At 31.7% G+C, this 12231-nt stretch overlaps 1 protein-coding gene across 1 annotated transcript in view; it reads left to right on the forward strand.

The window, feature by feature from the left end:
* qless (decaprenyl diphosphate synthase subunit 1 qless) overlaps nt 1-12231 on the forward strand; it is a 69305-nt gene that overhangs the window by 37689 nt on the left and 19385 nt on the right. The window contains exon 5 of the mRNA XM_070652639.1: nt 10795-10884. Coding sequence (XP_070508740.1) covers nt 10795-10884 — 90 coding nt within the window. The remainder of the gene's footprint in view (nt 1-10794; nt 10885-12231) is intronic.

Consider the following 12231-nt stretch of genomic DNA (forward strand, 5'->3'; position numbering starts at 1 on the left):
AGACAATTAGTACGGTTTTGCAAGAAAACCATACACATTATCGAGAATTTGTACGGTTTTTGTCAGTCAAATTGCTGTTTTGCAACTGTGCTTTTAGTGGTCTTTTTGTGGCAAAGTATGCTATTTGCCTGTTAGGGATGAGTATTGTGCAAATTCTTGTCATATCGACTATACTGTATGACAATTGAGATCGGTGGGAATCGAACCCATGTATATGAGTATGAATGATTCAGATATCCGGGCAGTTGCTTAACAACTCGACCATAGAGGCCTTACTCTCGCATTGGCAATTATGTCTATATATGGCTCAATATCCCAAATCCAATTCTTCTCAGACACAACATAGAATAAAAAGAGAACGTCTCTTAAGGAACTCGGTAGCTTTTAAAAAGGTCATGTAGTCCAACGCCTCCTTCAAAACAGCTCAATTTGAAACAAAAAAAAAGCCCGAAAGCCATTCTGAATTTAATTGACTTAAATAAAAGCTGACGTTTATTTAAGTCTTAACCCACAATAAACCTGTCATTCTTTGTGCAAAATATTTGCCCTTTTTCACAGCACAGTTTGCACATTCATTTAACAGAATAAAAGCGACCATAAATTCCCCAAAAAAAAAAAATCTCTTTATTTATTCGGACTTTCCCGTGCCTTCTCTTTATTCTTCTTCTTATTATTTTAAGTAAAATCTGATGTCACTTAATTTGTAGCATTTTTACAACATCATCTATTTACTTTTGTACATAATATCCAACGATGAGCACAACAGATATACCATTGTCATTTTTATTTGCAGTATATTGTAGTAAAATCACTGTTGACGGAACTATAAAAAAAATGGCTTATTTACTTACCTTACCTTAACTTGAGCTGTGGACACACTCAGCGAAGATGAAAAGAAGAAGAAAAAACGAAAAAAAAAAATTTTCGCTTTCATACATAATTTTAAGTGACTAAGGAATGGGACACAAGCGAGAGAGGAAAGAATGTGATGATGTAACATCGCACATATTTTCATATATTATAAAGCTTAAAACATGATAGATAAATTTAATATTCCTAGAATGACCGCACTGAGAATTATCACATATGTGTTGAAATGGTTGGTGCTTCACTCAATCTCAGTTGTGAGACATAAAAGTCATGTGTGAAAATATATCTGACTCATACACTTGAGCTACTTGCTTTATTGACTCACAGACACTCTGACTTTCATCAGATTCATTGATGCAGCTGATTTTTTTTATATTTTATCTCTTTTTTTTATTATTGTAAACATTGCTCATTCAGCATTGATCTGCTTACGGAAATCCGTTTTTATCTTCTCACATGTGATGAAATAAATGACCTTTTTTTGTGGATTTTAACTGAATGCATATGCATAGATGCTACGACAATTTCTTGAACAATAAGATGAGAAGCTTTCTATATTTTAAAAGACTGAATGAAGAGGAACTGAAAGTGAAAAAAATATTCAGCTGGGTGTGAATCTTTAAAGTTGTTTATTTATTGATTTGTTTTTCAGTTGTTTATAATTTATTGATGGTGTTTGTCCATAAAAATTGTCGCTGATTTCATCACGTTGGTCTACTTACTTACTTATTTTGCTGGTTGTACAGATCAATTGTGGTCCCGGCTATATCTCTGGCTGCCGCTGACCTACTGATCAATTGTTATTTATGGCCTACCAGCTCTTTCGCAGGATGCTGCTGACCGTACAGATAAATTGTAATCCATGGTTTCCCAGCTCTATCGCCGACTACTGCTTGCCAATATCCGATTTCAAGTACAGTGCTGTCTCTATCGGCAGCTTCCTTCCAAGAGTTTTTTGGTCGTCCACGAGCTCTTTTAGCTCTTTGCGGCTAATTATTGTTTAATGCCCCAGACCACTGCACTCAGTAGACCTACAATTCATAGTGGGATCAGAACCACTTCATGCTAGACTTACAACCTGTAAAAATTCCCTTATTGAACAATAACAGTTTTGCAAAAATATAAATTCTGCAATCAGCAACAGTTAGACACCAAAGTCCAAAATTATCGTGCGAAAATTTGATTTATCAATTAGAGCTTTTTGCCTTTATTTGTTGCGAAAAAGTCCACACATGCCGAAAAAAAAAGTGTCGAACATTAAATTGAATTTATATTCAGCTTCTGTCACTTGTCGCTAGTACGCAGCACAGAGCATATACATTAGATTACGACTTTACATATGTATATGATAAAAAAATGCGGCAAGAGTATAGGAGAAATATTTTTTTTATATCCGGTTTTTTTTTACACTTTGGTGTATATTTTGTTAATATTACGACACCAACAACATCGTGGACACCAAAAAAAAAAGTGAGAGACTTAACAAAAAAAATATGTGAAAATAATAATACGATGACATGCTTAATGAAAGTTTCTTTTTGTTTTTTATATTCATATAAATTCCATAATTGTAATTATTAACCTTTATGCTTAATGCTCAAAAAAAATCTGTGTTTATTGTTTGTTTATCCTACATTTCTTATCATTTCATTATCGCATTATGTGATGATCTTCCAGTGTGTCGAACTTCTACTGCGCTTTCCTTTAACAAATTCAATTTATGTGCTGCATGCATGCATAACAACCATGTTATCATTTATTTTTAAGCACTTACTTAATTTTTTACTTTTTTTCATTATTGAAATATATAGCAAATAGCTTATTGTTAAGTAATTGGATTGCACCATGGTAATAACATGCCGAGATTACTCTCTACTTATTTTTTTTTTACTTTATTAAAATGAGAAAAGATAAAAGATGTAAGATTCAACATCATTATCATGAACCGTTGATTGTGTTCGAAAGTGATATAAGATTATAATTGCCATGTCCAGTGTGCAGAACGGAGTTCAATGTTTTCTATTTATTGATCATAAAGTGCATTAAGTTATTGCTAGACGTGGGGGCATCGATTGCTTCTTGGAAGAATTTAAACCGAAAATTTAAGTCAATTTAGTGATCAAACCCGAATAGACAAACATGCTCATGAATCTGCTCGAGTATAGTCAAGTGAGCATGTTCATTGTCTGTTAGAGCAAAGAAGTCTGAACTTACTTACTTCCCTAGTCAAACAGATTAGCTGTGATCCATAAACTCTCTCTGTTGACATCTCAAACTGATTAGAGCCTGCTGCTCTAACGCAAGCTGCTCTTTGCCAATTGCCAATATCAAGTCCTTCACTGTCTCTATCAACAGCATACATTTGTTAACTGCCAATACCAAATGCTACACTGTCTCTATCGCTAGCAGCCCTTTCCCAACTGCCAATACCAAGTACTACACTCTCTCTATCAACATCCTTCTTCCAACTCCAAACCAAGGATTTTAAAAAGAAGTCATTTTCCTTTCCTAGAAAATATCAAGTCAAAGCGACACTTTGATCGTATTACAGCCATAAATATATCAAAATAATCTCCCCATATTAAAGGTTATTGCTTGAGCTAAATATAGACATTTTCAAGACCGTCCGAGAATCTCCCTTGAAAGAAGTCGTCCTTCAACGGCATGTATCCATCGTACAATATTTCATTCTTATGTAAATCTTCGCATATATACACAGAGCTTATCTAAAGCATGTCAAATCGCATGTAACGCACCTATCTTATTATCTTTGAATTGTGCGTGCGATTAATACGCCTTAAACAAGCTCATCATAAAAGGAATAGCTAATATTATGCTTATCGGACCGTACCTCAAATATTTTTGACTTTTTTAGGCTTGACTTAAAGAGAATCCTGATGTTTACCAATATTTGTAACTTTATATAATCGCGATCACTTTCATATATAAATTTTCTCATATTTTATTGATCGGCATGCGGGCTTAAAGAGAACGCCGATTCTTACTGCTGAGCGTAATAACTTTCTATCTTACTTCATTCATTAATTTTTAACAAATTAATTGGTTAACATATATCAAGCATTCAAAAAAATTAAAATACATGAAATGGGATGAGATATTAAAAAATATTTTAAATGCTTCGAGTGTCTTCACGTTAATTTTGAAATTGCAATAAAAATTACGAGCAATATGAAATTGCATAAAGGCAAATAAAATTAATTAAAAATTTAAATTTCGACACAGATAAGCATCTGCCGAATTTTTAAATATTTCTGCCATAAATGTCATTTTAATCATCACTGATAGTTGATGTGATAAATGATTAATTTCATTATTCGCTGTAAATCAGGACTCGAAATCGACTCAAAATCCATATAGAGTCGAGTAGACTTGAGTCAACTTTTTCATACAAAATCCGAGTCAACTTCAATCTCTGCTGTTAAGTTATTACCATTTTATTGTTTCTGATACCGACCGACGACATTTTTTTTTGTTGCCTTTTTTGTACAAAGTGAAAATTTCTCTCTTTCTCTCGGACGGCTGTTACTGTTGCTGTTTTTGAAATAAGAGAAACCGACTTTGACATTCGAACAAGTCATGTTGTGAGTAATTATCGACAAATTTTTTTGTTTCTGATGATGATCATCCTGTGGACGTTGCTGTTAAAATGTTGCTGATCATCATCCTGTTAAAATGTCATGATGCAAATATTCATTTTGGCTAGTTGGAACTGCATTTGAACTTTTATGACATTCAAAATGGAATTTTGATTTAAAATCCAGATTTTAAATTTGGGGTTTGGTAGAAATTTACCAAAAGAACCTGTTGATGACACAAAATGCCATGAAACTCTAAGTGTGATCTATGATTTAAATAAATTTGCATAAAATTTCATCAATAGAATTTAAAAGAGTAAGAAAAAATCTTGAACAAAGTCAATGGCAGAGTCTAAAGTACTCTTTTTTGGATGTCCAATATTATTGGCTAGAGAATGTCATCAATTTTGTAAGATTTGGTCAATGTCCTCAACCTTCTTGTTTGAAAGTATCTAATTTGGAGATTCTTTTGGACTATTAAATGTCATGATTTCGAGGTTTCCTAATGGGATTATGGTGGCTGATTTTGAGTCGAATTTAAGACAGAATTGTGAATTTGCGGCATCTTGCCGTTTGGAATTTTAATTCAATACCCAGTAAAGGAGCATAGTTTCGTTCAGGGGAGGGCAAATGGAGTAGTTGCCATTTAAACAGTAGAAATCGCAAGAGTTGCATCACTAATATTCGTAAAAAGCTCGTTATTCTCTTTAACCCAATAAATGAACAGTCCCGTTGGGTACCGGTCAAAGTTAGGCCTCGTCCGCTGTGGACAATGATCACCTATGGGCGTCGACCGTCAAAAACAGAAGATAACAATGAACAACCATTTTCCAAAGCTAGTTCCTAGACAATCCCCTCAAAAATGCACATTAATCACTCAATATCGAGCTTTTCAATGCACACAACAGCAAGAAAAGGGCTTGCAAGAGTGAGATGGAATAAAAGTCAAGGTCCCGAAGATGTAAACCTCATAAATATATATATATACCTTTTTGCAACATAATACATTATATTTTGGTTTTATATGTCAATACAAAGAGAGCTAATTTCCATACCCACATTTCCTGAATACATCATATATCATGAACGAGACTGACAATATTGGCATACAGCACAAAGAAGAAGTAAAAAAAATTCATATTTATTTGTTTTTATTTGGAAATCATCATATATATTTTCAAGGCTCTCCCACTCGTCGCATATTTTTCGCTGTCGACTCTCCAATCGCTATTTTGCATTGAGCTTCGTACATTTCGTAACGATGAACATTCTTTGCATTTGAGACCCATCCTTATGTCTTTTGTCTATTATATAAAATTAATAATAAATAGCACACGATTTATTGCACACATGCTATCAGTTGAATATCGTCTTTTATTTGATGTTTACTCATGTGCATCGATTCCGCTCGTTTTAGTTTGATGCGTCCCTGAAAGCTCATTTACGTGCACACATATTTGATACCTGTCAATTGATTGTAAACTAAATGAGGAAGTTTAATTGTTCAATTTTTTTATTGCTGCATTTTTTTTCGGCAAAGTCGTCTTTATTGTCAAGACTTAAGATAATTTAAATTTAATCTTATTTTATTGTTATTTAATTACGGTCATGAAGTGCTATTTTAAGCTTTATAAAATAATTAAAAAATTTTGGAATTTCCTATAATTAATTTTAATCTTCATGAAGTTTGGAATGCAAAACATTTGATTGTTTTACAATGAATTCCAGTTCAAAATTTGGTTTATTAATTAAGGTAGCTGTTGAGGCAGGGGTGTATGAAGATGGAGGGGGTGGGGTAGGCTTGTGCTTCATTAAAATTCCATTTCTGGGGACAAAATTCTTCAATTTGCGATAGTTTTTCATGGGAAAAGTCCCAAAATTACGATCCATACATAAAAAATTCCAAGTTCCATGCCAGAGGCGTATTCAGGAAGGGGGGTAGGGATGGTGGAATTTCTGGGTCAGCCCCCCTCTTTTGGATCAATTTGTTAAGGTTTTTCGTGAAAAAATCCTCAGTTTTCCATGAATTTTTGCGATAAATACAAGATATAGGCTGCCATCCTGCTCTTCATGCCCTAATCCAGCTCTAAACCCATTTCCTGCACCATATTCCACTCCTGCTCCACTCCCCACCCCCTCTCCCCAATTTAAAATCACCTACACCCCTAACTCAACACAACTCTTCATGGAATTCCAACAATTCATTTCTAATTATGTCGTAATAAATTAATTTCTTCGACTGAAGGTCAAATGACTTTTGAAAAATGACAAAAATCCATAAATGAAAATGAAATGCGACACTAGTTATGGCATGACAACTTCCGCTTTAAATTAAATCAAATAAAAAAAAAGCAAAAATTTCTCATGACGGATAATTTAATTTTTTCTAAACAAAAACAAGATTTCGTTTTCTTTTTTATTACATTGTCCAAATATTTTGTCACTTCCAGTGACATCTCAACACACAATTCATGTAAATATTAAATTAAATTACTCTCTTTCTGTCTAAATATGCGTGAAAAAATATGAGAAACAATTTTTTTTGTGTTTTCTTTTTCACTGACTTGTTACTTTTTTTTTTGAGTGTCATGGCTACTAACAATGACTGGTGTCTCAGTAAGTTTTTCCCATCAATGCATCAATGGTGAATTTTTCATTACTTCATAAAGCACACAAGATAGTGAAGAAAAAAGGCGGAAATTAAAAAGAAATCAGCGGGCAGCTTTGGGGGACAATTATGATTAAATTGCTTTTTACTTCAATTGCGGAATGAATGAAGCTCGTGTGATATGAAAGAAAATTAATTGTTACTTCCTATTAATGAAATCTTCAATTTTTTGTCATTGTTTGATTTAATTTCAATTTTTTTTTTGTGACAAATAATTTGATAGAATTTAATAAGTAGAAATCGTCCAAGAGTCAATATGATGTAACTATTGTAATTAGTTGCTAATTTACCATACAATTAACACAGAAAGATACGATTTAATGAGCTTTTTTTCGCAGAAAAGTTTCTATGCTAAACACGCAAATTCATAATTTTTTTGAAGATTTCTTTTGTTTTCGGATCTATCTTGGATTAGATTTACTTAGATAAAGTTAATGAGCAATTAAAATTAGCAGTCGAACATTATTGAAATCGAGCTTGTGTCCTCAAACGAGCAATTTTAAGTTTATAAGGTTCAAGATCATTGAGGTTTAGTAATAGACACTTGCTTGACTTCGACATTCTGTCATATGCGTCCAATCCGTTTTGAAGCTACTCTATTGGTAGAATTAGGAAGGCAGCATTTCAATGTAGAAGCATTTCAAATGAAGTTTTTGTTCGAGTTTAGGTGTCGTTTAGTGGCTTCCAGACTCCCGAATTCCTATTAATTTCAACTGAAATTCAGTTCTATTGCACTCCAATTGACTTCTTCTACTATGTGTGTGACTAGCTCTATATCTTGCACTATATAATTTTCTTAATGGATTTTCGAATTATTTTTGTATGATATTGTATTGTCGTAAGCATTGTGGAAACCCTTGTCATATCGACAGCACTCTATTTAATGATTGAGAGATCGATCTTTCGTGGGAATCGAACCCACGTACACGTCTTTTGTGAAAGAGTGATTCAAGTATCCGATCTGTTGCCTAACCACTCGGCCACAAATGCCTTAGATTCGCACAGACATATTTGCCTATATATGGTTTGATATCCTAGATTCCACAATGCTCAGTCACTTGGATATTGAATATCTAATTCCTTGCTCATTCATGTCCTTCTTTGTTCCTTAATCAATCTACCAATCTGCAAATCTAACATAAATTACATAAAACTCATAAAAATCAAAGTTACTAAAAAAACTAAATAAATTTTTTGCAAAACAAAATCGTAATTAAGAAGTCTACAGATCATGAATCTCTCAGAATATCAAATTTACCTAGACATTCCGCATATTTGATGAGATTAAAAAAACAATATTTAAATCTCAAACCTGAACTCGTGTGCACACAATTAATTTAACATAAAACCAAATATCTCAAACACACGCAGATTTCTTTCCTCATATCTCATTATGAAATTTTTATCAAAATTGAATCGAATGAAATTTCATTCGGAATCTCATCACACGAACACACAAAAAGCTCTTCGTCTACTTCCATATGAAGTTAAAAAAGAAAGTGAAATAAACTTACACAAAACAACAAAAAATATATATAAAATATTTTCATTGAATTGTTTATTGGCAATGATTTTTTAAACTTGCTTATTGCTTTTTTTTTGTATTATTTCTTTTGTACTTTATCTTCAAACCGTCGAAATCATTTCTCTTTATTAAATGAAATGTGAATTTTATTGTTGTTGTTGTTGTTGTTCCTTCTTCTTCTTCTTATCTATCATTGTAGTGAAGCTTTCTTTAAATATCATTTTACGCATCATTAATGACAGTTGTATTAACCTTGCGAAGCTTCATAGCACTCAACAGCGATAAGAGTGGGGCGAGAGTCTTCTTTTTGTAAAAAGATAATTTCTTTCTCATATCAATTTGACTAAATAATAACCATGAATGAAAATTGTTGAGTATAAAGGAGTCATTGAGCATTTTAAAAGAGGCGTAATGATATTGTATTGTTTCATCATGAAAAAAAGGTTGTGATGAATATGTCAATCATGGATCGCTGTGGGTAAAAATTGATGATTTTTTTACGGGTATTTAATGAAATTTTTTGAAGCTTTTAGAGATTTCTATGTTGATGTAATTGATGTTTTGAATACTATAATTGCATGTAGCCTTGATTGGATGATGATGATGATCGTGTCCAAATCGTGTCCTTTTACTCTGAATTGAAGTGCAGGGCGTCACGATGCTTTTAATCTTCATGGGAATCCATGAAAGTAATTGATGCTCTCCATTTTTGAGGTTTTTGTAAGATTTGTGTATCGAAAGCTGCTGGAAGTTAAAGGAAAATTTTGGTCAAATGACCTTTTTTAACTCATGGTTGTTGAGAATGAGATCAAGACTTCTCAGTATTTGTCTCAATATTTCACTAAAGGGATTCTTCAAAGTCTCTGTCTGGGTCCGATCTCGGTCTCAGTCCCAATCTCGGTATCGGCTCCGAACTATGTCTCAGTCATAATCTCGGTTTCAGTCCTAATCTTGGCATCGGTTCCGAACTCGGTATCAGTCACGATTTTGGTCTCAGTCACAATCTCGATTCCGGTCTCGTTTTCGAAAATTCGTCGAAATCGTGACTTCATAAAGTCCAGGGGCGTCTTGAATCTTCCTTATTACAAAGATTCCTGCTAATTTTCAACCTTATTTTGCAATACAGTTCAATTGTGCATAATCAATTATGCTTCAGGCATCCATAGCATCCCATAGATGTCGCCTTAAGCTGAATTCATCGCTGATACCCGCTTGTCCATTTCCAATACTGTCTCTATCAACAGCTTCCTTCCATCAGTTCTTTGGCCGTCCTCTTGATCTTCTGCAATCTCAAAAGTCAATTTTGACGACCTTATTGTCAGATTTAAAGACCTCATTCAAAAACAAAGCATCCCTATTTGACCTTAATCCCAATATCCAAACCATTTACTCGTCATACTTACATACAGCTGTCATATAACCATCATTGTTCAACCTAAAACAGCCGGAAAATTGATCAATTTACCGTAATTTAATCATAAATTCAGCAACATTGAAGTTGAATGATAAAAAAATTGCTAAAATATGAAATAAACCGGCATAAAATTGCATAGATTACGATCTCAAGGTAGTGAAGTAAGGACACGACACAACAAAAAAAAAGAGCTTTTTGCAGACAACAATTGATGACTTTTTTCACGGCTCAAATACTTTCTTTTCGCCAATAAAATTTAAAAATTATCGCAACAAAAATTGATTACAAGCACAAAAAATATTTCGGTCAATAGAACGCAAAACTGCAATTTTCATTAAAAATTCACACAATTTCGCCTACCATTTAACTTCTTCTTATTCAATCTATTTTACTATGCATTTCAATATAAATTTTTCATCATTCTTTCACGCTTCATTTCAACGCTCTTTTTACCATTTTTTATGTATTTCGGTGTTCTGTGTGTTAAATAAAGTAACAGGTAGTTTGTGTTTAACAGTTGTACGACTTATTTGTAATGTTAGAGGCATAAACCTACATTATAACAACAATATTGATTTATTGTTTGTTTATGCAAGTTAGAAGAAATAACAAGACACAAAAAATTATGAATGAAGTTGCACTTGAAATTGATATTTTAACAGATGATTTTTTTATTTTTACTTTATTTACTTAAATATGTATTTTTTTATTAACAATTTAGGTAACACAAGCTGGCGATTATGTGCTTGCAATAGCTTCAATTATGCTTTCACGTCTGAAACACGACGAAGTTACATTAATGCTCAGTGCGGTAAGTTATTACATAGATTTTTTTATGTTATTTTATTTAAAATTGCACAAATGTTGGATAATTCGAGAATTTTAGATCGTTTTTGGGTCAAGAATTTAAGATTTTTGAACTTTTGATTTTTTAAGTAAAAATTAAAAAAAAATTAAAATTTTTAAATTTTTGAAAAAAAAATCAAGTTTTTTTACATTTTTTAAATTCTTCATAAATTTTCAAAAAAAATTAAACTTTTTAAAATCTTCATAATTTTCAATTTTTTTTTTTTTTTAAAAATAAAGATTTAAACTTAAAGTTTTAAATTTTTTGATGTCCTTAATCTATAAACTAAAAAAATTTAATTTACAAATTTAAAATTTTTTATGTTTTTTTTTTTTTAATTTTATTTAAAGAGTTTTATTGAATATTTGAAAATTTAAAAAATCATTTAAAAAATTTGAAAATTTTAAAATTCAATAAAATTTGAAAATTTAGAAATGAATTTAAAAATTTGAAATATTAAAAATTCATTTTTAAAAATTTAAAAATTCACCAAAAAAATTAAATTTTAAAAATTCAATTAAAAAATCTTAAAAATTTTAAAATTTTTGAATATAATTTATAAAAACTCTTCAATTTCAAATTTTCCCATCAAATCCAAGATTTACTTAATGACATAGCTCACCGATGACAAATTATAATCTCAATACAAAAAAATTAACAATATTCCCCAATATTAATAATGCAAATAAACCTAAACGTACATCACACCCATTAAAAAATAATTTCAAGATTTATTCTTAATGAAATATTTATTAAAGAACCGGAATTAAGTGAAAAAAATTATGGAAAACTTGGCTAATTGGTTTTTTTTCGCTGAGTCCAGTCATGGGCAAGCACTCATGTCAATTTTTAATGTATTCACTTTTATTGTTTCCTTGTTGATATTTTTAAATGACTCAACTGTATAAATAGTAAATAGACAATAAGCAAGTGCAGAGTTCAAACATTTTTAGCAGCTTCAACATATTTTTATTTTGTTTTTCTTGGGCTGAACACTTAAGACCTTCAGATGATGCTTGTGTAGTCATCTCCTGGTTGAATTTTATGAATTTCAACTACAAGGTGTGATGCTTGAGGATGGATGCTGTTGTTTTATGAGTTTTCATTATCAAGTTCATATTGGAATTCCGCATATTTCATGTCAATAAATGTTGTCAATCTAAGTATCATTCTTGAAGGTCCTGTAACTAGCTTTGTTGCTGTTACTAAAGTGCTGTGTTAAAGCGACTAAATAAAGCTAGAAATTCAAGTGGAATAGGTTGTTATTAGTCTATTGAAGACATGGAAAGCACACTGGACTGAAATTACCCA

The sequence above is a fragment of the Chironomus tepperi genome, unplaced genomic scaffold (genome assembly GCF_022539635.2).
Source record: "Chironomus tepperi strain 1889 unplaced genomic scaffold, CSIRO-AGI_Ctep_v1 contig_8, whole genome shotgun sequence".
NCBI lineage: Eukaryota > Metazoa > Arthropoda > Insecta > Diptera > Chironomidae > Chironomus > Chironomus tepperi.